This window comes from Grampus griseus (assembly GCF_964374135.1).
Source record: "Grampus griseus genome assembly, chromosome: 13".
Lineage (NCBI taxonomy): Eukaryota > Metazoa > Chordata > Mammalia > Artiodactyla > Delphinidae > Grampus > Grampus griseus.
The window spans coordinates 74745265-74772711 of record NC_139007.1 but is presented as its reverse complement, the minus strand read 5'-3'; the positions used below and the strand labels follow the sequence as shown (position 1 = coordinate 74772711).

At 42.1% G+C, this 27447-nt stretch overlaps 1 protein-coding gene across 1 annotated transcript in view; it reads right to left on the bottom strand.

Annotated features, from left to right (window-relative positions):
* The window catches only part of ESR1 (estrogen receptor 1), a 249106-nt gene that overhangs the window by 9501 nt on the left and 212158 nt on the right, over positions 1-27447 (bottom strand). The window contains exon 7 of the mRNA XM_082668953.1: positions 18288-18421. Coding sequence (XP_082525079.1) covers positions 18288-18421 — 134 coding nt within the window. The remainder of the gene's footprint in view (positions 1-18287; positions 18422-27447) is intronic.

Below are 27447 nucleotides of genomic sequence, written 5' to 3'. Positions count from 1 at the left end.
CCCGCGTGGGAAGGTGACGCTCAGCGGCACCTACGTGTGTGCACAGGGTGAGGGCACCCTGTGCAGAATCACGGACGTCCTGAGGGCCCGCGTTGCACTCTGCCCTCTCCTGTGGAGGTAAGAGCCTTGGCACTCAGGCTCTGGGGAGTGTGGTTTTCCCTTGTGCCGCTGGTTCCCCATCCTCCCGTGGGCTCCCCCCTCCCGCATGCTCTCATTGAGAACCTACTGTGTGCGGACGGTGTGTCACGAGATAGGGATTCCAGGCCTTATTTTCTTTTAAGCATTAATGTCTTAAGAGCAGCTATTGCCTGTGGAGGAAGGATTGTCTTCACACTGTCTCTCGGGATGCAAGCCACTCTCAGAACAAGCCTGTTTTTCTAGTCCTGTTTTGGCACCAACACAGCTTATCATCTCATCCTTGCGAGATGCTTCCTAGCCGTGCAAATATACTTCGAAATAAATATACAGTCCTGTAGAAATGCCAATAATTGACAACTGCAGCCATCTTCCTTTGGGGCTTTTCTGGCAAAACATGTGGTCCGTGTTTGCTGCCTTTTGCCCCTAAGGGGCCGGTGGAGAGAAACAACAGAAATCCGAATTCCCAGAATGCTTCAGGTGCTCTGGCAAAAGCCAAACAGGGTTCCCGGTAATTTCCATATCCCAGGTGGTCCCTGCCACCCTGGACAGCTGCGCCAGTGTTCCCAGCAGCACGGAGCCAGTGATCAGACAGTGCGAGCCTTCAGAAAGAGTCTTACAACAAGGCAGGCTTTTGCAACTCCCTAGGCTGCTCCAAATCCCAAAGATGGAAAAAAACAATCTGTATGTCATTATCCAGTCTTGAAGTGCTGTTGGCAGATCTGAGCCTCTACATATTCTGAATCTTGCAGCCAACATTGGGAGCTTTTAGGAAGAGCCTATGGAGAAAGTGGGTGGCAGAAAAGAACGGGGAGTGGGACTGCATGGGCCTCCCATAGACACGAGATGTCAGCCTCTCTCCCTCTCTGGCTCTCAGTGACCGTTGCCCTTGCTCTCTCCCTCCTTCTCTTTCTCTGCTTGGACACTCTCTTCCTTCTTTCCTCCTTTTTGCTCCATCCCACAGGAACACCCTTGCTACCCCTCATCACTTCTCCAGATGATGGAGTCTTCTGGAGGCTGGAAGAATGCAGATATGGACACGGTAGTGCATGTGTGCATGTGACTGTGTCCAGAGGAAACAGTAGCACAGCCCAGGGTCCTGCTCGCCCGGCCACTGAGCTCCACTGAGGGGCACACCTCACTGCTCCCGGAGAAGTGGGGAAGGCTGAGGCTCACCAGATGCTTGAGGACAAAGTTTCAAGTAAGGCCATTTTCTTTTTTGTCTTTTCCAGAAGGAAGAATGTGACAACGGAACCTGGGAAAGTCATTCCATCTATAGCAGCTTGACCAGAAAAGCAGAGGGAATGACTCAAAGGAAAAAGAGAGGGAAGAAAACTCCTCAAACCCACGGCTGTAAGTGGTCCAGGCCAGAAAGCTGCCGCTCAGCTGGAGTAAAAGAGAGCTGCTTTCTGGATCTGGCTCACGGACGACCCAGGGATTCATCGGCAGGTCAGCCTTGAAGGTGGGCCGCTGGGAATGGCTTCCACAGCCAGACGGTGTGCGCTCATAACTGCCTTCAAGGCTGAGTTTCATGAGCACTGCGTCCGTTTTAGCCTTCACCTCTGACTGTGGCTTCTCCTCCTGGGGTTGCTGGTCCTGGTGGGGTGTTGGACAGCTCGTGGCCGCTGAAGCCACTTAGTGGGAAGGGCTGAGCTGGATGTCCTACAATGCGCGGGACAGTCCCAAACAATGAAGGATTTTTCTTTTTTTTTTGCGGTACGCGGGCCTCTCACTGTTGTGGCCTCTCCCGTTGCGGAGCACAGGCTCCGGACGCACAGGCTCAGCGGCCATGGCTCACGGGTCCAGCCGCTCCGCGGCATGTGGGATCCTCCCGGACCGGGGCACGAACCCGTGTCCCCTGCATCGGCAGGCGGACTCTCAACCACTGCGCCACCAGGGAAGCCCAGGAGCCTTCTTTTTGTTAATTATGTCTGTAATATATTAAGAAACAGCCAGGGTTCTGATTTTCCTATTCTTCAGTCAAGAAGGTCAAGAAGACAGTCTGAAGAGACACGTGATGGAAAATGTGCAGCGCATGTAATACGAAGGGGTTTGTTCACAAGGTTCCACGCGGAACTCCTAGTGCAGGTGAGCTAGCCTGGTCTCAGGAGGCCTTGAGGGTTTCACTTTTTTCCCAGAAAAGGCAGGTTAAAACATTCTGGCTGAATTTGTTTCCCTGCATCTCACCTTTTCTCACGGGGCATTTCAAAGACAACGGAGCAACAGTGCAGAGCAGGGAGTGGCTCTTTACACAGGTTGGGGCAGATTTATTTTCCAAAAATGATCACAACAGTATCTCCCATCCGACATGTGTCTCTACGACGTGATCTTGGCAGACCTGTCATGGAGACGTGCGGGTTATGGCCCTCCCTTGAGTCTGGGTGGACCCATAACTTGCTTGCCATCAACAGAATGGAATAGAAGTGACGCCACCTGGCTTCTAAGGTATGACATGCCTGTCATACAAGGCAGAGAGCTTCTGCCTGTCATCTGGGACACTTGCTTCTGGAGCCCTCACCGCCTTGTAAGGGGTACAGTGCAACAGGTAGTGAAGAAGCCAAGGCCACAGATAAGCATCCCAGTGGACAGCTCCAGCTGATGTCCCAGCCAACAGCCAGCATCAATCGTCGGCGTGGGAATAAAGTCCTTTAAGATGTCTCTGGCCCACGACTATCAAATTACTCCCAGTGGATGACCCTCACCTGCGGCCCCAGACATGGTGGAGAAGAAACAGTCCATGCCCTCTGTGCTCTATCCAAATCCGTGATTAATAGAATCCAAACCTTTTTTTTCTTCTTTTGGCCATTAAGTTTTAGGGTAACTTATTACACAGCAGCAGTACAGAAAGCACACCTGGATATCTGTGCCAGACATTCAGGGAGGAAATGACCCAGAACCAGCAAGTTGGAGACTAGACTCCTGATGCGGAACATCATGAGATGAAACAGCATTTGAATACTTCCTGCTCCACGTTATGAATCCTACTGTGTCTCAATGCCTTGGCCCAGCCCTGACCTTCACTCTTGTCAGTATAATGGTCAGGGCTCAAGCTCATCCTATCAGACCCTGTACACAGTTAACAATTTTCATAGGAGGCCTTTATCCCTAACAACTGCCCAGCTGATTATCAAAATATATGGATCTTCCCTTAACGGGCAACCTCAAATATCTGCACCCTACTTTCTTATCAGAGAATAAAACACTCAAGTTCTGGGCTTCCCTGGTGGCGCAGTGGTTGAGAGTCCGCCTGCCGATGCAGGGGACACGGGTTCGTGCCCCGGTCCGGGAAGATCCCACATGCCGCGGAGCGGCTGGGCCCGTGAGTCATGGCCGCTGAGCCTGTGTGTCCGGAGCCTGTGCTCCGCAACGGGAGAGGCCACAACAGTGAGAGGCCCGCGTACTGCAAAAACAAAAACAAAAACAAAACAAAACAAAAAAAACACTCGAATTCTCAGTTGCATAATCTTTATCGAGTGCTGGTTGTGAGAAATAGTCCTTGTCGAGATGTGCCTAAAGGAGAGATTTTATGTGGAACAACTAGTCTATTTTATTTTATTTTTATTAAAAGCCAGTGGAGCTTATAATAGAATGTGTTCCCTTTGCTTTGGCCCAGCAAAGGAAACTGAGAGCCAAATTTGTGGCCCACTCCTAGCAACCGTACAGATGGACTACTGTGTGCTAATCTGACTCCTGAATTTATTATTTTCTTCACATTATTTTCCTTGTTTTCAGATTGGGTTAATTACTGCCTTACTCCCTTTGCATCACATGAAATTTAGTAAGCCATTTCTAATCCTCTGTGGAATAGGCAATGTATAAACAAAATAATGAACCGGACGCCCCTCCCTCCTCTGCCTAGTTAATAAACTGAGTTAGTGTGAATACAGATGTTTACAAAACATCCTTAAACGTTCATCTGAATTAACTGCGAAGCCAGAAAAAATGACATACGACCTAAGAATATATAGTTGGTTGAATGCACATGTTCACATCATCCTGAGTTGAACAGCACTATTTAAAAACCCTGTGATGAGCAACGCTGGCCACTGTGAAGTGACACCTTCTTGTGTGACTGTAAAGTCCACCCCTTCTTGGTGCTGGTTTGCATGTTTATCTCCAGAACCACAAAGATTCATATACACTTTTTCCCCCTTTTTCCTACATAGAAAATCAAAATGGCAAAATGGCTGATAGTCTCGCTGATTATTTTGAAAAAGATAATTAGTGTCCAAAATGACTATTTCAGAAAGATAAGTGGACATGCAGATGATACCTATTCTTTAGATGTATCAGTTCCATCATTTCAAGTGAGCTCTACAGTAGATAAAAATTGTGGTGAAAAAGTATCACATGACTGTGACAGGCTTATCTCATTTCTCCTTAATAGAGTCTTGGGAAAGGACGTATTACATTGCAAAAAGGAGACACAGAATTCCAGAATTATGGATTTAAGTTCAGTGTTTTTCAAACCATTCTGAGAATCAAAATCCTTTTAAAAGAGTGAACTTCATGTGAAACATTCACATAGTTTATAAACGGAAAGAAGTCAAACTTCTCTGATTAAAGTGGGAGAAAGGGAGAGGGGGAGACTGGAGCCTGCTCACTCAGCCCCCCCTCCTCAGCCTCATGTCCCCATCCTCTGGTGACCAGAGGCACCTTCTGAAACATGAGGCTCTAGCAGAAGATTTCAAAAGCACTGATCTCGGGACGATGCAAAGTCAAGCCACAGACTGGGAGAAAATATTTGCAAAAGACACCTTTGCTAAAGGACTCTTAGCAAAATATTCAAAGAACTTGAAACTCAACAAAAAGAAAACCAACAACCCGATTAAAAAATGGGCAAAAGACCTGACACCTCACCGAAGAAGATATAGAAATGGAAAATAAGTATATGAAAAGATGCTTCACATCATATGTCAGTAGAGAACTGAAAACTGGAACAACAATGAGAGACTGCTACACGTCTATTAAAATGGCCGAAATCTAAAACACTGACATCAGCAAATGCTGGCAAGGATGTGGAGCAACAGGAACTCTCACTCATTGACGGTAGAAATGAAAAATGGTGTAGCCACTTTGGAAGACAGTTCGGCAGACTGTTACAAAACTAAACATACCCTCTATATAAGCCAGCAATCATGCTCCTTGGTATTTACCCAAATGAGTTGAACATTTATGTCCACACAAAAACCTGCACATGGATACTTATAGCACCATTAATCATAACTGCCAAAACTTGGAGGCAAGATGTCCTATAGTAGGTGAATGGATAAACTCTGGTACCTCCAGACAATGGAATATTATTCAGTGCTAGGAAGAAATGACGCCACAACTTCTGAAGCCCGCATGCTGCAACTACTGACGCCAGCGCACCGAGAGCCTGTGCTCCACAACAAGAGAAGCCACCGCAATGAGAAGCCCGTGCACTGCCACAAAGGGTAGGCCCCACTCACCACAGCTAGAGAAAGCCCGCTCACAGCAACGAAGACCCAATGCAGCCAAAAAAAAAAAAGGAAAAAAGAAACGAGCTATCAAGCCATCAGAAGACATGGAAAAATCTTACATTCATATTACTGACTGAAAGGAGCCAATCTGAAAAGACTACATAATATATGTTTCCAACTACATGACATTCTAGAAAAGACAAAACTAAGAAGACAGTAAAAAAAAATACCAGTGGTTTTCAGGGGTTAGGGAAATGGGTGGGTTGAATAGTCAGACCACAAAGGATTTTTAGGGCAGAATGTCCTAAATAACATACAGAGTGGAAACTCCTCTGTACATACTATACTGATGGATACATGTCATTTCACAGTTTTTAAAACCCATAGAATGTACAACATCAAGAGTGACCCTTAATGTAAACTATAAACTTTAGGTGATAAAGATATCTAAACGTTAAGTTCATCGATTCTAACAAATATACCTCTCTGGTGTGGGATTTTGATAATGAGGGAGACTGGGGGTGGCGTGGAGGGGGGCAGGTTACATGGAAAATCTCTGTACCTTTCCCTCAGCTTTGCTATGAACCTAAAACTGCTCTAAAAAATAAATTCTACATATAAATAAACAATTTTGTTAATTTTTAAAATTGAAGGCTAGTTGATTTACAATGTTGTGCCGATCTCTGCTGTGCAGCAAAGTGACTCAGTTATACATATAGACATTCTTTAAGTAAATAATTTTTAATGTGAAAAGGCCCCCTACTGATCCAGTCATTAATTTACTTGTTGGGAAACAGAGGCTCAGAGAGGTTAAGGAACTGGGGCTATTGGATGCTACTGCTGGGAGGGTCTTCAGACAGAACAGCAAGGCTGGACTTGCCTGAGGTCACCCTGTGGGTAAATAAAGGGCAGAGTTGGAACAAGCACCCAAATACCCCTCACTCCCGGCAGTACTGAAAGGCTACACAAAGAATTTCCTAACTTCAAGGTTTGTGAGAAACTAGAAATGACTGCCAATAACCTCGCCTCCAGAGATATTTGAGAAAACTAATAATTTTCCTGGAATGATTTAGGAGCACTCCAGATTTTCCAAACAAGGTGCAAGATGGTGTGGAGAAGAGGTGCTGGTGGACCCAGGCACCTTCTAAGAGTCTCTTTAATTAAGAACATTTACCAAAACGTTAACAATGATTACTTTTGTGCAGTGAAATTATGATGACTTGGGAGATATTTTTCTTGGTGGCTTTTCTGTATTTTCCAAGTTCTCTGCCTCAGGCATGTATGCCTTTCGTAATCTGGTAGAAGAAAATGCTATTGAAAATACAAAATCACAGTGCCTTTCATTTCTATTATTTCACAAGCTTTGTCAATGCCTGGACTGATGAGAGGGAAACAGAGCTGGTGATGGATATTCCAAGGACTAAGGAGCTTGCTGTAGGGATATTACTTATTACTATTTTCATAATATTGCTATCATCCCTAAGCCTGTTCGCATTTCTGAAACTCTTCAAGGTTTGCCATTTCGGCAGAAAAGGGAACTAACAAATTTGTTACTAAAGCTTCGGAGAAAATTTTTCTTAGTTGGAAATACCTGCGACATGTCATCAGTAACCTGAGCTACTTATCTAAGTACAGAAAAGATCAGCTTTGTCCCACGAGGACTGGCAAGTTGGAACGCAAAGGAAGCAGAGCATTAAGGTCTTACTAGAAGGTGCTGAGTGCTTGGCTTTCACTGAACGCGAAGGTTATATTATCTCACTCAGAGTAACAGCCGCTCTACCAAAAGTAAGGGCTTCACCATCAAGATGAAAAAGGAAAGGTCGTGTCAGTCACACAAAGTCCCAGAACCCAGAGCAAATGAAATCTTTGGAGGAGGCAGGTTGTCCTTCCCGAGATGAGTTTTTAAAGGGAGGTTCACTTACAGCCATTCAACCTCTTGTCTTTCTTTTTATAAATATCCCTCAGTAAAAACAGTGGCAAAGGGACCAAAGGCAGAGGGTAAGATACTAAATGCCAACCCTTTGTGCATCCTGACTGCTTAGAATAAGAGCAGTTCACCAGCACAGTGTCTGTGCAAGTCATAAAATTTAAAAATGACATAATAAGCGCCTATATAGATAATAGGTAATAAAATAAACAACATTCTCTGAAGCGATAATTTGCTTCCAAAGGAGTGAGCTTGGGATGTTTGTAATATGATGTTTATAACATGTCCTGTGTAGAAATTCCTGCCTGGGAATTTCACAGCTGAGGGCAGTAGCTGGGCTGCAGGGAGCTGTCTGCATCGCTGCCTCTGAGGCGGATGCACCCACGTCTGTCTTCCACATGCATGAAAAGGTTACATTTATGTAAAAGTGTAATTTGATAAAGTTTTCTGGGGCAGTAGGCAATATGTATCAAGAGACAATGATACTTACGCTCTTTCACCCAGCAAATCCACTTCGCGAAACATTATCCAAAGTAATGATCGCAAGCAGGCAAAAGACAATTATAAGAACGCAAAAGAAGCGTTGTTTATAATAACAAAAGCGAGAAGTCACTTGTGTTTAACGATATCAGATTCGTTAAATAAATGATCTTATATCTTCATGAATGATTATAGCAGCCATTTAAAGTCTTATTTTTGTTAATTTATTTATTTTTATTTTTGGCCGTGCGGCTTGCGGGATCCTAGCTCCCCGACCAGTGATTGAAACTGCACCCTTGGCAGTGAAAGCTCAGAGTCCTAACCACAGGACAGCCAGGGAATTCCCTAAAATCTTATTTTTAAAGAGAGTACATGTGTATGATTCTAATTAACATGGGTAAACCTAAAGATGAATATATATACACACAGTACGAAAAGAAAACAGTTTTGAACACAAATTAAGTGTTAGTCTGAAGTAGGCACTGTATTGTAAAAGCTAATCTGTATTAACAGGTAGGCACTATTAAGCTCGCCATTTCACGGACCAGGGAATAGGAGCCCAAAGCGTTTAAGTAACTTGTCCAAAGTCATACTACTAAATAGCAGAAAGGGGATTTGAACTTGGAACTAGAGTCCCTTGCTCTTAACCCTTATCCTCTATTGCAGTAAGAGCCATCAGAACGTCCACATGGTTGGTTAACCTCACGTGGTTATTTCCTTAATTATACATTTTGTTATTCTAAAATTATCTAAATTTAACATATTTTTTGTAATCATAATTTCATTTTTAAAAAGAACAGTTCTGAAGTCAGAAAGAGAAAAACATATACCGTATTCTAATGCATATATATGGAATCTAAAAAAAAAAATGGTACTGATGATTCTAGTTGCAGGGCAGGAATAAAGAGATAGACATAGAGAATGGACTTGAGGACACGGGGTGGGAGGGGGAAACTGGGGCGAAGTGAGAGTAGCATCGACATATATACGCTACCAAAGGTAAAACAGATAGCTAGTGGGAAGCAGCCGCATAGCACAGGGAGATCAGCTTGGTGCTTTGTGACCACCTAGAGGGGTGGGATAGGGAGGGTGGGAGGGAGACGCAAGAGGGAGGGGATATGGGGACATATGTATGCATATGGCTGATTCACTTTGGTGTACAACAGAAACTAACACAGTATTGTGAAGCAATTATAATCCAATAAAGATCTATTAAAAAAAAAGAACAATTCTCTTTTTATATCTGTCTTTATCTTAAGATCGTGCCGTTCCTGAGGTCGAAACTGCCTCACTAATCACTGCTACTGTAATCACTACTGGTATGACCAGGGGGTCACTTTGATGGAGCATCCCGAGGGTCCAGGGAGCAGTCCACATGGCTCACTTTATGCAAACTAGTATGTAGGAACTACTACTTCCTCCCATTTTACAGATGAGGCAACTAGAGGCAACTTTCCCTTTCCAGCATTTAATGCCTGGAAAAGTAGTAAATGCTCAATAAATGGTAGTGAAGCTAACATAAATCCATGGACATCACTCAGTTCAGCGGGGGTATTGCTGTCTGTCTTATATGCCAGAGAAAAACAAAACCTAAAAAGTAGATATAAAGTAAAAACTCAGAGAAAATAGAACCGAGGCAACCTCAAGCTACCTCAACATACAAAAGTAGCCGTACCCCCTGGGGGAAAGTGCTGAAGGAGTCTGAGGCTGATGTGGTGCTCAAGGACCAGGACCCCATGGGAGAGGCAGGGAGTTTGTTTTTCCACCTTTCTTTCAACCCAAGAGAAGCAGTCAGATGTAGCCGTGGGCCCACACATGAAAGGCTAGGCCCAGAAGTAGGTCTTCCAACTAAGTGTAGGGGTGTTTGGTTTAGACTGAAAACTTGACAGTCTGACTTTCCATTTAAATGTTTCAGGAAGCAAACATATTCCAACACGGCTTTTACTTGTTCAATGAGTATCATGCAGGAAAGGAAAACCCCATTAAAAAGCAATATGTTATTTCACTTCTGAGCTCAAGAAATGAATGGGATTTTGTTGCTGTTTTCTCATGGTCTTCTTCAGTTCAAGTGTCAACACACAGTTAGATTTATAGTTCAATGTGGCAGGCATGAGGGCAGAGAGAGGGCATCTATGGCCCTTCCAAATATAGGGCCTGACTGTAATTCTTGTCCTATGATTAGAACAGGGAGATCGTGACACCAAAGTCTCTGCAGGATATTAGATCACATAATATTTTCCCCCTAAAAAAACAACAGATTGTAATAGTAATGATGATATTAGCTCATATTTTTAAGTTATCTTGTTATGTCATGACAAACCTTTGGGTTAACAGGACAGTTTAGAATTATTATTTCTATTTTATAGTTGAGGAGACCAGTGAAGAGTGGTCCAGTGGCTTGATGAGACCCTGTTAGTTTAATGGTGGAGCCAGAACGTTCCCTCTTGCCTTCTGACTCCAGCCAAGTCCAACTCACCCTAATGACTCAGTTGAAGCATCGGTGCTCAGGTAAGGACCCTGCTGTCCATCTCTGCGGACACTCTGCTTCCCTTCATCATGACATTCTCTTATCTCATGACATTGACATGATCTGTTAATTGCCTGTGTCCCCTGCCCAAGCCAATGTGTGAAAGACAGGCCTCCATTTCCTGTCCCCAGTGCTGGGCAATGTTCTTTCTGAGCACCAGCAGTTTTTCCCCACAGTTTGCAGAATGGTTCACTTTATAATGTACTAGAGAACTAGTTTAACTTAGCAGACATTTCATCACCTACAGCAGTAGTTTTCAAACTAATTTCCACACATTACTGAGAATTAAAAGAGGATTCTCAAAGGTCCTTAAACTGTCTCCTGGCCTTTTAAAATTGTGCGCTTTTATCTTAACGATATTCTAAACAATATCATTAAGACATTAATTTCAGAATGTTCTATGTCAGTTAGATCAAGAGTTCTCAGTCCTGGTGAGACTGAAGTCTTGGTGGGAGCTTTAAACAAATACCGATATTCACGGTTAACGATATTGGAATCTCTGGGAAGGGTCCCCGCAACAGAATTTTTTCAGAGACCCCCAGAGGATGGAAACGTGTGGAATATTGAGATGGACCCATCTAAATAATCCATATCATCTTTGACTGTTTCCTAAGTTACATATTTTTCACCCGTGCTCATGATGGCCTCAAGTCTAACAGTTATGTCTTAAGTATCTCAGAAAAATAGATGCAGAAGCAAACAAAATACATAAATGATGTGTTCTTGCCAAAACAGGGTGCTACAGAAGCAAAGCTTTTGCCATCCTTCTGAACACAGACAAGGGGGGAGAACAGGGTCCTCACAAGAGGCTCGGTAGACTAGCAGACAGAGATCTGCCCCAGCAGGCTGCAAAAAGCAACTCAGTTTCTGCCAAAACATTATTACCAGTTTGCCTTTCAGTCTGTATTTAATTTGTGAATTTGTTTTGGTTTTGTATGTATATAAGAGCTATGAACATGGAGTTTACACTCATTCATTTACATAATGTGATTATTCATATTTAAGCAACATACAAAGAGCTTTTTTTTTTTTTTTTTTTGGTGGTACGCGGGTCTCTCACTGTTGTGGCCTCTCCCGTTGCGGAGCACAGGCTCTGGATGCGCAGGCTCAGCGGCCATGGCTCTCAGGCCCAGCCGCTCCGCGGCATGTGGGATCTTCCGGGACCGGGGCACGAACCCGCATCCCCTGCATCGGCAGGCGGACGCTCAACCACTGTGCCACCAGGGAAGCCCCAAAGAGCATTTTAAATCAGCAGTGGGGTAGTCTGGGGCATTTTTCTTTTTTTTTAACGGTCCCGTATATTATTCAAACTTAAGAATACAGACAGGTAATTTCTGGGCCCTAGAGAATGTGGGTGAAAGTGGTGGTTGAATCAAGGACCTAGGAGACAGCTTCTCCCTTTGTCCATGCTCCTTGGAGCATAAAAGGATGGGCAGCTGCTCCTCCCTCTGAGGTTCTTGAATATGAATGGATAACTGCTCCTAATATCAGGATCATCGGAAGGATTTCCAGTCTCCCAATGGCTCCTGCCTTTGCCCCGTCCAAAGAGTTAAGACCCCCAAGTCTTCCCCACGTTACAGGCACTTAGCTGGTTCCCCCAGTTCCTTAGAAGTTCCAAGAAGTCTCTGCAAGAAGACGCAGGACCCATTCCACCCCTTCTGGGGCCTGGGACTATTCCACTCACGAGAAGGACATCTTTGCCGTGAGAATGCAGTTTTTTTTAACCCCAAATGACCTGCATGAAATCCCACTTCAGAATTCCCAGGCAGGAAGTTATGTATCATCTGCTAAGAAAAACGTGCCAGGGCTTTTGTATTTGGAGAGTCTACAGACTGACATTTATGTGCACATATTACGTGCCAGGCAGTAGGTGGTCATGGTTTCAATAGTCACAACGATTCTGTGTGTTAGGTATCATTATTTCCAGTTTACACATGAGGCTCAGGGAAGTGGCTTAGCAAAGGGCATCCAACACCGCCTAAGGAAGTGCCCGAGCTGCTTCTCTTGCATGCCTGGGCTCTCTAAGACAAAGTCCACGCTGCGCCGAGTGTTCAAGAAATTAACGGAGGCCGAGAGGCTTCAGGCCACACCCTTAGGTGGGAGCAAGGAAAGACTCCAAGAGCTGTCGACTGCCTCCAGAACCCATCAGCCAGTGAGGAGACACTGAGCCACTTAGTAACTATCAAGGGCCGTTTATCTCAAAGTTACCACAATAAGCAGGGGCTCCCTGGAGAGGAAGCTTGGCATTATAAAGAACCCAAGAGAGAATACAATCAAATCTTCTCCACTGTGACAGCAATGGGCAGACCTGACAATGTGTCTGTCTGAGATTCCAAGGCTTGTTCCCATCAGGAACCTTCAACTGTTAAGAATGAATGATCCTTAATGTTTGCAGTCAACATATCTACAGTATGTTTTTAAAATGTTTTTTCATCTAAATATAGGGACGCTGAATCATTGTCTAACTTCTACACTTAAAAATATCCGGGCATCCCTGGTGGCGCAGTGGTTGAGAGTCCGCCTGCCGATGCAGGGGACACGGGTTCGTGCCCCGGTGTGGGAAGATCCCACGTGCCGCGGAGCAGCTGGGCCCGTGAGCCATGGCCGCTGAGCCTGCGCGTCCGGAGCCTGTGCTCCGCAACGGGAGAGGCCACAACAGTGAGAGGCCCGCGTGCCGCAAAAAAAAAATAAAATAAAAAAAACCAATGCAGTGAATAATTGTCTAATAATTAGCAGAGAGAAAGCAAAGAATTCAGCTCCGAGAGAGGAAATAGTCTTTGTGATGGGAGCCTGTTATAATTAATCATGATTACAAATGCTTCTCTGACGAGATTGCAGCCTCTGGTGAACATATACAAAGCAAATGGATGTCACCAGCTTCAGCCTCAGATGTTTCATCAAGACATCAAGGTGACAAGATACGCCATGATTAACAAAGCAGAACTAGGTGACAGACAAGAGCTGGTACCATGTTTATGTTTACATTTAATGTATATGCACCCGTGGCATATTCCATATCCTTTTTTCTTTAAATGAACACGGGGATACACACGTTAGAGATGTTGTCATAATTCTTCCTTCCAGGCATTTTACTTTCCTTTAACTTTCCACCTCGGGTTTTTAGCCCCAGTGGTTTTGGCTCCTTATTCTTCTTTAATACTCCATCAATTGAAAGAGACATGTTGTCTGAAGATCAGCTTTGGATGAACAGGTAATCAAGGGTACAACATTTTTACAGCAGAAGACTTTCCAGGAGTAACAAACGTGCCTGCCAATGGTAACACCGGGATCCAGCGGGCAAAGAGTCGGAGTAATTGGAATTAGTTTGTGGATAAGGAGAGAAAAGAAGATCCACTGTAACACAGAGGGCAGAGGAGCTGCAGTCAGGGGTCTGACAGGCTCTCCAGGGAGCCAGTTGGATAAAGTTACCTGGGAGTGAAGTACGTGAGGCTCTTCAGAATTACTGAGGCATATAAAGCATTGTGGTCAGAAAGATGTTCAGAAAATGGGGAGAAATAATTATTAAATCGATCTTGAAGGCCAAACCCAACGTTCATTAGAGACGGTAGATTTATACGTATTAAGCTTTGACTCATGAATTTTTCTGAGTCTTGGAAAACACTTCCTAAATGGGTGGTGTTCTGAATGAGGGTGGATTCTGAAGGCTTTATGAGGACCACACAGATGGGGAAAGAGGATGAGAAGAAGCAGAGTCAACTGATGGTGAATGGGGACACCACAGAGTTTTCATTAAGGTCCGTCAAAATTAAGGTTCAAATAACAATCAATTACTATCCATGAGATAATCTTGCTCTAAAGTTTCTCTAAATAAAATTAAATAGCACAATTAACAAAGCCTCAGGAGAAGAGTTACAATCTCCATTGTTATTATCACCCTCCTGTCCTTGCATACTTTTTTAAGCCTAGCGGAAGGCAGGCCTTTAAACTAAAAGCACTTAATTTTATTGAAAAAAAGGCATGAACTGACTCCGTTTAAGCCAGAGATTCTCATGAGTGATGATGACAGTTGTCACTGATTGAGGACGTACTATGTTCCAGGAACTGCATTAGACACTTTATACACAGTTTCCCCTTGATCTCACAATAACCCAAGGAGATGGGCATTATTTTTTTCCCATTAATAGTCTGACATTATCTAGATCTATAGTACACTGAAAAAGATGATATGTTTCATCATGGTGGGAACAGCATGGGAAAGATGGGGACTTTCTAGGTGCTTTTGGTCATGTCCAGCAAATACGCGTCTATTAAATGACTGAAGGGTCTAATACTTGTTGGCAGTTCACAGGCTGTGAGGAATAAAAAAAATTAATAGTTTATAGGGAAATTAGGACATACACGCATAAAGAACCCATCCAGGCTAAAATAAAACACTGAAAACCCAAAACCAAAGAATGATGTCATTCACTTTCATATATTTGGCTTACATTTCATGGTGGGAATTCCATAACTGATGAGTTATTGAATAAATTAATGAAATTATTGCATCAATTATTGAAATCAGTGCACCAACTGTCCAAATGCTAGATTGTGAGGTACTGGCTCTAAGAACTAAAATAGTCTGGAGAAGAAAATCTCATTATGGACTTGGGTTGTAGCAAGATTTCCTGAATGAGGTGAGGTCTGAACCGGACCTGAAGAATTTGAAATATTGGAGTTACAAAGAAGAACTGAAGTCATGCTGGGTAGCAGGAATACAGTAACCGGGCACAGAACCTCCCTCCCGGTCCCCCTCTGTAGCTCCAGCTCCCTCCTCCTCTCCCACTGCTGCTGCCTCCCAGCCTTTTGCCCTGAGCTCACCTGCTCTGTTCGCATTTGCCCTACCTTGAGCCCCGTCCAGCTAGTTCTCAGAATGCCTTGACACTAGCATTGATTTGGCTAGGGCGTCTTTGGATTAACTAGCAACGCCTCTGTCCTTTGGTGGGGAGAATAAAAACAAACAGTGTTTGTCCTGTGGATATTAGAAGCTTTTGCAAGCAAACTAATAAATTATTCTGTCTCAGAAATGATGAATCCCTCCCCCTCGCAAACAGCTGTGAAGAGGGCTTCCCCTGGAAATGTTGGCATTTGGGAGACCTTCTCAAGGCTTCCAGAAAGACATTCCTAACAGGTCCTCATAACAACCTTTCAACTCCCCTTGTGTCTCGACCCCAAAGTCAAGGCCAATGTAAACACACTCTTCTCAGACTTTGTCGACAGGGGCTCAGCCCAAAACCCAGGGTTCCTCCATACACTGAGGTCTTGTTTCCCAGGGACCAGAAAAGCATCTTCTAGTGAAGGTTTCCTGAATCATTTCTAGCTTGGCTTCCGTCAGAGATTCCAGGAATTAGAGTCACTTTGTATTTTGTCTCATGACAGGTGAAGAGCTGCCCCTGATCAGAGCAAGGAATTGGTTGGATTTTTAGAAAAGTCCATACCTCCAGTTGCGGGAAAAACCTGTTGATCGTCGTGGTGACCCTCATATGACTGATCACTTTTTGACTCTGAAAAAGGCCCTGAGCTCCACACCACTGTGTTTAGGAGTCATGTTTTTTTTGATTCTGTTTTTCAGGAACAATATGAGACACCAGGAGCTGTGCTCAGCAGCAGATCCGCTTTTCCAAAACAGAGCTCACTTTTGGAGTGGAAAGAGCGATTCCACTTTTCCCAAGTGGAGAGACGGCTTCTGTTTTGCTACAGCGCGTGAGCCAACAGTGCCGTCCTTACAAGAAAAGATGAGCTGCTGGTATCTCATGAAAAAGACAACTATAAACTCTGTCAGTAAAACAGTGCCTCGTATTTCCAAAATAGCGTTCCAACCCTCCCGGCGCAAGGGAGCTCACAGAAGATCCTGAGAAAGGGGTAAAAGAACAAGGATAGAGCAGGAAAGTTTAACTGGTGTCAGGGGGTAGCAGGTGGAGGTCCAAATCCTGTGGTGGGAAATACTGTTTGGAGATGCTGGTGTCAGTCTTTAATAAATACTTTCTTGTGAGGGCTTAAAGTTTTTCCTCTGGGATTTAAAATACTTAGGTCTATAAATCCAATATTTTGATGGCAAAAGTCCTGCCTTTTTTATTACATAATATGAAAAAAAACACCCTCCTATAGGAACAGACCAGTAATGAAGGAAAAAACTCTGCAGATCTGAAGGATATAGTTTTGATTACAAAGATCAGAGCAGCTCCTTTTGTTGATTTTATAACTCCAGCTAATTTCACTTCCTGTCCGGGGTATTATTTCCTGGTAAAGGTAGGAAGAAAGTCCCAGCACTTGACAGGCCTGCCTTCCCTGAAATTAACAGATTGCCCACACGAGAGACGTCGGCGTGTGCCAGCCCTCCAACGAAGAAGGAGCAGGTTCAGGACCTGGCACTGTGCAGCCGAGTGGCACTGCTCCCAGAACTCTCATCCAATAAAGAGCCATTATGGGATCTGGACCCTTCAACATACAGGACAAATGACTCAAATGAAAAGCACAATACACGTTGAGTGGAACCTGAAACTTGAATGGAGTGGTAATCACTTCCTTAGTAGAGACCACATTATTTTTCATGCAACTTCATTCTGTAATTCAGTCCCTGCCTAGTGTAATAGTACAGATTTCCATTTATCACTTAAGTGAGAATGATTACTATGACAACCATTAAGCAATATAGGTTACTAGCATTGGTGGGGAAGAGAAGTGGAAAATTGTTAGGGGATATGGGAAGGGATTGGCATTCAACAGGAAGAAACAAAACATCTCAAAACACAAGGGAGTGCCGACACTTTCCATATGGGATCAACACAAACTGTAGTTCAGCTACTGGGAACTTTGAGACCGTATCGAATGATGTAAGAAACTAAATCTAAAATTGGGTCCAGGGCTTCCAAACAGTTGTGATTTGTATGTGAGAATGAGGTCTCCGGCATGAGGTAGGCCTGAGGCTGGGGGACTAAGGTCCAGATTAAGGGCATCTAGGTGCAGGTGGCACCCCACTGTTAAGCTTCAGGTGGTGCAGACTGGGGATCTAGTGCTTAGACTCAACTACCAAGGAGTCTGGGACGAGTCAGGGTGCTGATTCAGGCTGAGCCATAGTTTCCATCTGGGTGACCTGGAGTGACTCATTATGCAACAGTCAACCTCACCACCAAAAAAAAAAACAGATGCCACTCTCAGCTAAGCTTTCTCAAATGAATACATAGGAGGGGACAGTTGAATTAGACACCATGGATCAAATGAAAACCACTCTTCCAGCTGGACCAACGTACCGAACTCCACGTTCCTCAGTTTTAGAACTAGGTTTTTCTATCTCTGAGCCAATTATATATTTCAACTAATCAATTTTGACCAGAAACATGGTCTGTCTCAAATAAGCCTCTTTGCTTATGATCTGGAACTTAGAATTGGTCACACTATCCTAACAGGGTCACTCGCTCTACTTACTTTCTGACATATACAACTAACAACAGACTTATGTCCACATACATGTACCACTTTAATAAAAACATCCCCAATATCTGTGAGAGGATAAAAGTATTTCAACAGAAAGGCCATTGGATTCAATGTTCGATTTTTGGTTTTCATTCATCATTTTTGACCAGCATGGTTTCACCTCCATAAGTAATTTAAAAAGAAGATAGGCATTTTATTTATTTTTTTATTTTAAATGTGTTAACTGTTTCTATCAATTTGTGATTATGTCTTGGTAGTAGGTAGCTTGTACCTGGTTGAAAGTACAAATAACTATTTCTTCCAGTAACCAGCATTAAATTTTCCCATGTTATCCACTCACCAGAATTAAGCAAAATGATGGATTTGAGGCACACAAACTCCTCTCCCTGGAGATTCATCATACGGAACCGAGACGATGTAGCCAGCAACATGTCAAAGATCTCCACCATGCCCTCAACACATTTTCCCTGGTTCCTATGAAAACACAGGAAAAAGGAATTAAAGAACGGGAAAGCTTCCAGAAGACATGATAAGGTTCACATTCATAAAAATTTACTGGCTCCAAATCTGTAACAAAAAACCACAGCCCATTCTCTTCATAGAGCATGAACATTCATTTGAATTCTAGAAGGCAAGATGAAGACAGATTTTCCATCAATAAAACATTTTCATTTCAAATTCTTAGAAGAGATGTATTATTCAATCCCCAAATCTGTCACGCTGAATATGAAGTTCTTCGACCTATGGGTAATTAAAAATGATTCGAATTCAGATAAATAATTTTTCTAATAAATATTTATCAAACTGCTACTATATTCTAGACGTTGTGGTAGTAATGAGAATAAAAATAGGGCCTCTAATCTCAATATGCTCACGACATGAAATAATATAATCAGTTTTAATAGACTTATATAAAATGCTTTTGAAATACAGGACAAACTATGAAAACTATGAGCTGTAGTTGTGCTGGAACCATCGGTGTTGCCTAGGATGACAGGTAAAGATTTGCCGAGTGGGTGGCATTTGAGCTGACATTTTAAGAAAATGTAAATAGGATTTCATTGAGCTGAGGTGTGAAAGCATCATTGGAAGAGGCCCTAAACATGGAAAGGAGGAACAGTGTGAAAGAACTTGGAGCAGTGTGCTATAAGCAGAAGGAGATAGGAGAGTAAGCTGGGAAAGAAGGACAATGTCGGTTGATGAAGGATGTCCTACATCATTATATAAGACGTTTAGGCTTTTTCCCTGTACAACAGAGCTTTGGCATCAAGGATTTAGCATTAATAGTTGCAACTACTGAATAAGCAAACTCAAAGGTTCAAAACGTGTAATATTTTCAAAATAAAGTATTAGTATCTTTTCCGTAGGGTTGGTGCAAAAATTAAATGCAGAGATAGATGATACATGTGAAAGGAATTCATTCATCTTGTTATTCATGAGCTGAATTTTGGGCATGAGGGGTTTGGGGGGCTAGAAAGAAGCTAGGATATTTTATGCGTATGCAAACATATGTTTGTGCAATATATAAAAATTTAAAACATGAACAGTAAACACATTGTCCAGCACCTTGTTTTGTTTTTAATTGATATATTTTGGGGTTCTTCATCAACGGTTTTTAAGAGCTGCATAATTTTTCACTAAACAAAATGCTATTATTTCTCTAACTACTTCTTTGTTGGTTGATATTTAGTTTGATTTCAAGTATTGTGCTGTTACAAACATTTCATGCAATGACTATACTTATGTTTATGTCTAGACACATGTATAAATAGCTATAGAATAAATTCCTAGAAGCCAAATTGCTAGATTGGAGGACTTATGTATTCTTAATTTGGACAAATAGTTCAAATATTGCTTCTAAAGAGCTTGTACCATTAGGCTGTTGGTTGGAGAATATATTGGTATAAGCTCTTCCTCTGAGCTGCCTGCTTTTGTACTTTGCCCATATTTTTGGTCATTTTCACATTGATTCTTAAGAGCTCTTTATATATTACAGTAATTAGCCTTTTGTTCTATGTGCTTTTAATTATTTTCTCACTATTTGTCATATTTTTCTTTTGATTTTGTTTCTAGTATTTTCTTCTGCAAAATATTCAATTATTAAATAATCAAATTTATCAAACTTTCATTTATGGCTTTAGAACAGTATGTCTTGCTTGAAAAGGTCATTCTCTCTTCCAATAACATATTAAAAACTACCTTATGTTTCCTTCTAATACAGTTCCATGTCTTTACACTTAAATCTTTGATCTTCTGGGATTTATTTTTATAACCACTTTATTGAGATATAATATCATATCATATCATTCACCCATTTAAAGTGTACAATTCAATGGATTTTAGTATATTTATAGAGTTGTGCAATCATCATTTGAGATTTCCTTTGGTGTAAGATGCGAGACAGGGATTCAGCTTCGTATTTTTCCAGGCAGCTACTTAGTTTTCTTAACACCATTTATGGAATAAGCCATCTTTTTTCACAGTGACTTAAAATATGCTAGGTGGGGCACCCCTGGTGGCGCAGTGGTTGGGAGTCTGCCTGCCGATGCAGGGGGCGCGGGTTCATGCCCCGGTCCAGGAGGGTTCCGCGTGCCGCGGGGCGGCTGGGCCTGTGGGCCGTGGCCGCTGGGCCTGCGTGTCGAGAGCCTGTGCTCCACGGCGGGAGAGGCCACGGCGGTGAGAGGCCCGCATACCGCAAAAAAAAAAAAAAAAATATATATATATATATATATATATATGCTAGGCACTTTTGATAAATTCATTTACTTCTTACAACTGCCCTTAAAGGTTAGTATTATTTTCCCTATTTTCCAAATGAGGAAATTAGGACTCAGACTTGTTAAGTCAAACCACACTGCCTACCAACCAAAAGAAAGTATTCCAACAATAAGATTTTCTTTGTCTTCCTTTCTTGCTCTACTTTAATTCATTCAAAAAGACTTATTGAGGGCCCCTTATATATCAGGCTTTGTGCTAACATTAGGGGACAGAGAAGAAAGCCACGGCCCTTGTTAATGAAGAGATCAGGATGGGTGGAGGGGGTGAGATAAATTAGGAGTTTGGAATTAGCAGATACACACTACTATACATAAAATAGATAAACAATAAGATCCTACTATATAGCACAGGGAACTATATTCAATATCTTGTGATAAACTATAATGCAAAAGAACCTGAAAAAGAATATATATATATGTGTATGTATGTATATATAAATAAAATATATATATATATATAACTGAATAACTTTGCTATTTACCAGAAACTAATACAACATTGTATATCAACTATACTTCAATAAAAATTTTAAATAAATAAAGAGATCCAGAACAGGGGCAAACAGACAAGAAAAAGATGAGTGCAATACAACAGGATACATTCCCCAGAAGAGGTATAGAAAGAGTCTTATATCTAATGTCAGTCTCCGCAGATTTACCCCAGATCAATATTGAAGCAATTGTCATAGAATTCTCCGATAAAGGTAAAAAGAGTTTTTATGTAAAATGCTTAGAATGGCATGTAGCACACCGTAGGGGCCATATTTAAGTCTTAGCTACAGACGTATTGATAAATAGGTAGATCCATAGGTATCTGGGTAGAGGTTGGCCTTTTTACCTGAAGTATCCAGAAAAGAATTGCCACAGTGCATTTTGCTTTGTGGAAGTCCAGGTGCATGAGAGCTTGACATAAGCAGAGAGGAATCTTTAAAAGCTATATTGGCAAGGCGGACCTTCAAGATGGCGGAGGAGTAAGACGTGGAGATCACCTTCCTCCCCACAAATACATCAAAAATATATCTACATGTGGAACAACTCCTACAGAACACCTACTGAACGCTGGTAGAAAACCTCAGACTTCCCAAAAGGCAAGAAAATCCCCATGTGCCTGGGTAAGGCAAAAGAAAAAAGAAAAAACAGAGACAAAGGAATAGGGACAGGACCTGCATCTCTGGGAGGGAGCTGTGAAGGAGGAAAAGTTTCCACACACTAGGGAGCCCCTTCACTGGTGGAGACTGCGGGCGGGAGGGAGGGAAGCTTCGGAGCCACGGAGGAGACCACAGCAACAGGTGTGCAGAGGGCAAAGCGAAGAGATTTCCGCACAGAGGATCAGGGCCGACTGGCACTCACCAGCCTGAGAGGCTTGTCTGCTCACCCGCTGGGGTGGGTGGGGGCTGGGAGCTGAGGCTCGGGCTTCGGAGGTCAGATCCCAGGGAGAGGACTGGGGTTGGCTGCATGAATACAGCCTGAAGGGGGCTAGTGCACCATAGCTAGCTGGGAGGGAGTCCGGGAAATGTCTGGAACTGCCTAAGAGGCAAGAGACCATTGTTTCAGGGTGCGCAAGGAGAGGGGATTCCTTCCCTGTCTGCCCACAGAAGGCAGAGCACTGCCTAAACGAGCTCCAGAGATGGCTGTGAGCTGTGGCTATCAGCACAGACACCAGAGACAGGGACGAAACACTAACGCTGCTGATGCAGCCACCAAGAATCCTGTGTGCAAGCACAGGTCACTATCCACACCCCTCCCCCACGGGGAGCCCATGCAGCCTGCAACTGACAGGGTCCCGTGATCCAGGGACAACTTCCCTGGGAGAACACACAGCGCGCTTCAGGCTGTTGAAACGTCACACCGGCGTCTGCCACTGCAGGCTCATCCTGCATTCCAATTATAACTACTGTACCCCTCCTTCTCCCAGGCATGAGTGACCCAGAGCCCCCTAATCAGCTGCTGCTTTAACCCTCTCCTGTGTGGGCGGGGAACACTACCCGCAGAGGCGGGGCCAAATCCAAAGCTGAACCCCAGGAGCTGTGCAAACAAAGAAGAGAAAGGGAAATCTCTCCTGGCAGCCTCAGAAGCAGCAGATTACATCCCCACAATCAAGTTGATGTACCCTGCATCTGTGGAATACCTGAATAGACAATGAATAAACCCAAAATTGAGGCGGTGGACTTTGGGAGGAGCTGTAGACTTGGGGTTTTCTGTCTGCAACTGACTTCTTTCTGATTTTTATGTTTATCTTAGTAGTTTTTAGCACTTGTTATCACTGGTGGATATGTTTATTGATTTGGTTGCTCTCTTCTTTTTTTTTAATTACTTTTTTATTTTAATAATTTTTTTATTTTAATAATTTCATTTCATTTTTATTTTCTTTCTTTTTTTCTCCCATTTCTTCTGAGTTGTGTGGCTGACAGGGTCTTGGTGCTACGGCCTGGTGTCAGGCCTGAGCCTCTGAGGTGGGAGAGCTAAGTTCAGGACATTGGACCACCAGAGACCTCCTGGCCCCATGTAATATCAATTGTCGAGAGCTCTACCAGATATCTCCATCTCAATGCTAAGACCCAGCTCCAACCAACGGCCAGCAAGCTCCAGTGCTGGATGCCCCATAAAAAACAACTAGCAAGACAAGAACACAACACCACCCATTAGCAGAGAGGCTGTCTAAAATCATATTAAGTTCACAGACACCCCAAAACACACCACCGGATGCAGCCCTGCCCACCAGAACACAGGCACCAGTCCCCTCCACCAGGAAGCCTACACAAGCCACTGAACTAACCTTACCTACTGGGGACAGACACCAAAAATAACAGGAACTACGAACCTGCAGCCTGTGAAAAGGAGACCCCAAACACAGTAAGTTAAACAAAATGAAAAGACAGAGAAATATGTAGCAGATGAAGGAGCAAGTTAAAAACGGACCAGAACAAACTAATGAAGAGGAAATAGGCAGTCTACCTGAAAGAGAATTCAGAGTAATGATAGTAAAGATGATGCAAAATCTTGGAAATAGAATGGAGAGAATATAAGAAATGTTTAACAAGGACCTGGAAGAACTAAAGAGCGAACAAACAATGATGAACAACACAATAAATGAAATTAAAAATTCTCTAGAAGGAATCAATAGCAGAATAACTGAGGCAGAAGAACGGATAAGTGACCTGGAAGGTAAAATAGTGGAAATAACTACCACAGAGCAGAATAAAGAAAAAAGAATGAAAAGAATTTAAGACAGTCTAAGAGACCTCTGGGACAACACTAAATGCACCAACATTCGAATTATAGGGGTCCCAGAAGAAAAAGAGTAAAAAAAGGGTCTGAGAAAATATTTGAAGAGATTATAGTTGAAAACTTCCCTAACATGGGAAAGAAATAGTCAGTCAAGTCCAGGAAGCACAGAGAGTCCCATATAGGATAAATCCAAGGAGAAACATGCCAAGACATATTAATCAAACTATCAAAAATTAAATACAAAGAAAAAATGTTAAAAGCAGCAAGGGAAAAGCAACAAATATAATACAAAGGAATCCCCATAAGGTTAACAGCTGATCTTTTGGCAGAAACTCTGCAAGCCAGAGGGAGTGGGAGGACATATTTAAAGTGATGAAAGGGAAAAACCTACAACCAATATTCTCCACCCAGAAAGGATCTCATTCAGATTCGATGGAGAAATTAAAACCTTTATAGACAAGCAAAAGTTAAGAGAATTCAGCACCACCAAACCAGCTTTACAACAAATGCTAAAGGAACTTCTCTAGGCAGGAAACACAAGATAAGGAAAAGACTGACAATAACAAACCCCCCAAAAGTAAGAAAACAGTAATAGGAACATACATATTGATAATTACCTTAAATGTAAATGGATTAAATGCTCCAACCAAAAGACACAGACTGGCTGAAGAGATACAAGAAAAAGACCCATATATATATGCTGTCTACAAAGACCAACTTCAGACCTAGGGACACATACAGACTGAAAGTGAGGGGATGGAAAAAGATATTCCATGCAAATTGAAATCAAAAGAAAGCTGGAGTAGCAATTCTCATATCAGACAAAATGGGCTTTAAAATAAAGCCTATTACAAGAGACAAAGAAGGACACTACATAATGATCAAGTGATCAATCCAAGAAGAAGATATAACAATTGTAAATATTTATGCACCCAACATAGGAGCACCTCAATACATAAGGCAAATGCTAACAGCCATAAAAGGGGAAATCGACAGTTTAACACAATAATAGTAGGTGACTTTAACACCCCACTTTCACCAATGGACTGATCATCCAAAATGAAAATAAATAAGGAAACATAAGCTTTAAATGACACATTAAACAAGATGGACTTATGTGATATTTATAGGACATTCCATCCAAAAACAACAGAATACACTTTCTTCTCAAGTGCTCATGGAACATTCTCCAGGATAGATCATACCTTGGGTCACAAATCAAGCCTTGGTAAATTTATGAACATTGAAATTGTATCAAGTATCTTTTCCAACCACAATGCTATGAGACTAGATATCAATTACAGGAAAAAACTGTAAAAACTACAAACACATGGAGGCTAAACAATACACTGCTAAATAACAAAGAGATCACTGAAGAAATCAGAGGAAATCAAAAAATGCTTAGAAACAAATGACGATGAAAACACGATGACCCAAAACCTATGGGATGCAGCAAAAGCAGTTCTAAGAGGGAAGTTTATAGCAATACAAGCCTACCTCCAGAAACAAGAAAAATCTCAAATAAACAACGTAACCTTACACCTAAAGCAGTTAGAAAAAGAAGAACAAAAAAACCTAAAGTTAGCAGAAGGAAAGAAATCAGATCAGAAATAAATGAAAAAGAAATGAAGGAAACAAAAGCAAAAATTAACAAAAGTAAAAGCTGGTTCTTTGAGAAGATAAACAAAATTGATAAACCACTAGGCAGCCTCATCAAGCAAAAAACGGGGAAGACTCAAATCAACAGAAATAGAAATGAAAAAGGAGAAGTAACAACTGACCCTGCAGAAATACAAAGAATTGTGAGGGATTAATACAAGCAACTCTATGCCAATAGAATGGACAACCTGAAGGAATGGACAAATTCTTAGAAAAGCACAACCTTCAGAGACTGAACCAGGAAGAAACAGAAAACATAAACAGACCAATCACAAGGACTGAAATTGAAACTGTGATTAAAAATCTTCCAACAAACAGAAGCCCAGGACCAGATGGATTCACAGGCAAATTCTACCAAACATTTAGAGAAGAGCTAATACCCATCCTTCTCAAACTCTTCCAAAATATAGCAGAGGGAGGAAAACTCCCAAATTCATTCTATGAGGCCACCATCACCCTGATACCAAAACCAGACAAAGATGTCACACAAAAAAGAAAACTACAGGCCAGTATCACTGATGAACATAGATGCAAAAATCCTCAACAAAATACTAGCAAACAGAATCCAACAGCACATTAAAAGGATCATACACCATGATCAAGTGGGGTTTATCCCAGGAATGCAAGGATTCTTCGATATAGGCAAATCAATGAATGTGATACACCATATTAACAAACAGAAGGATAAAAACCATTTGATAATCTCAGTAGATGCAGAAAAAGCTTTTGACAAAATTCAACACCTATTTATCATAAAAACTCTCCAGAAAGTAGGCATAGAGGGAACTTACCTCAACATAATAAAGGCCATATATGACAAGCCCACAGCCAACATCATTCTCATATGGTGAAAAACTGAAACCATTTCCTCTAAAATCAGGAACAAGACAAGGATGCCCACTCTCACCACTATTATTCAACATAGTTTTGGAAGATTTAGCTATAGCAATCAGAGAAGAAACAGAAATAAAAGGAATACAAATCAGAAAAGAAGAAGTAAAGCTGTCACTGTTTGCAGATGACATGATACTATACATAGAGAATCCTAAAGATGCTACCAGAAAACTACTAGAGCTAATCAGTGAATCGGGTAAAGTAGCAAGATACAAAATTAATGCACAGAAATCTTTTGCATTCCGATACACTAATGATGAAAAATTTGAAAGAGAAATTAAGGAAACACCCCCATGTACCATTGCAACAAAAAGAATAACATACCTAGGAATAAACCTACCTAAGGAGACAAAAGACCTGTGTTCAGAAAACTATAAGACACTGATGAAAAAAATTAAAGATGATACAAACAGATGGAGAAATATACCATGTTCTTGGATTGGAAGAATCTACATTGTGAAAATGACTATACTACCCAAAGCAATCCACAGATTCAGTGCAATCCCTATCAAACTACCAATGGCATTTTTCACAGAACTAGAACAAAAAATTTCACAGTTTGCATGGAAACACAAAAGACCACTAATAGCCAAAGCAATCTTGAGAAAAAAAAATGGAGGTGGAGAAATCAGGCTCCCTGACTTCAGACAATACTACAAAGCTACAGTAATCAAGACAGTATGGTACTGGCACAAAAACAGAAATACAGATCAATGGAACAGGATAGGAACCCCGAGATAAATCCACGTAAATATGGTCACCTTATCTTTGATAAAGGAGGCAAGAATATACAATGGAGAAAGGACAGCCTCTTCAATAAATGGTGCTAGGAAAACTGGACAGCTACATGGAAAATAATGAAATTAGAACACTGCCTAATACCATACACACACACACACAAAATTCAAAATGGATTAAAGACCTAAATGTAAGGCCAGACAC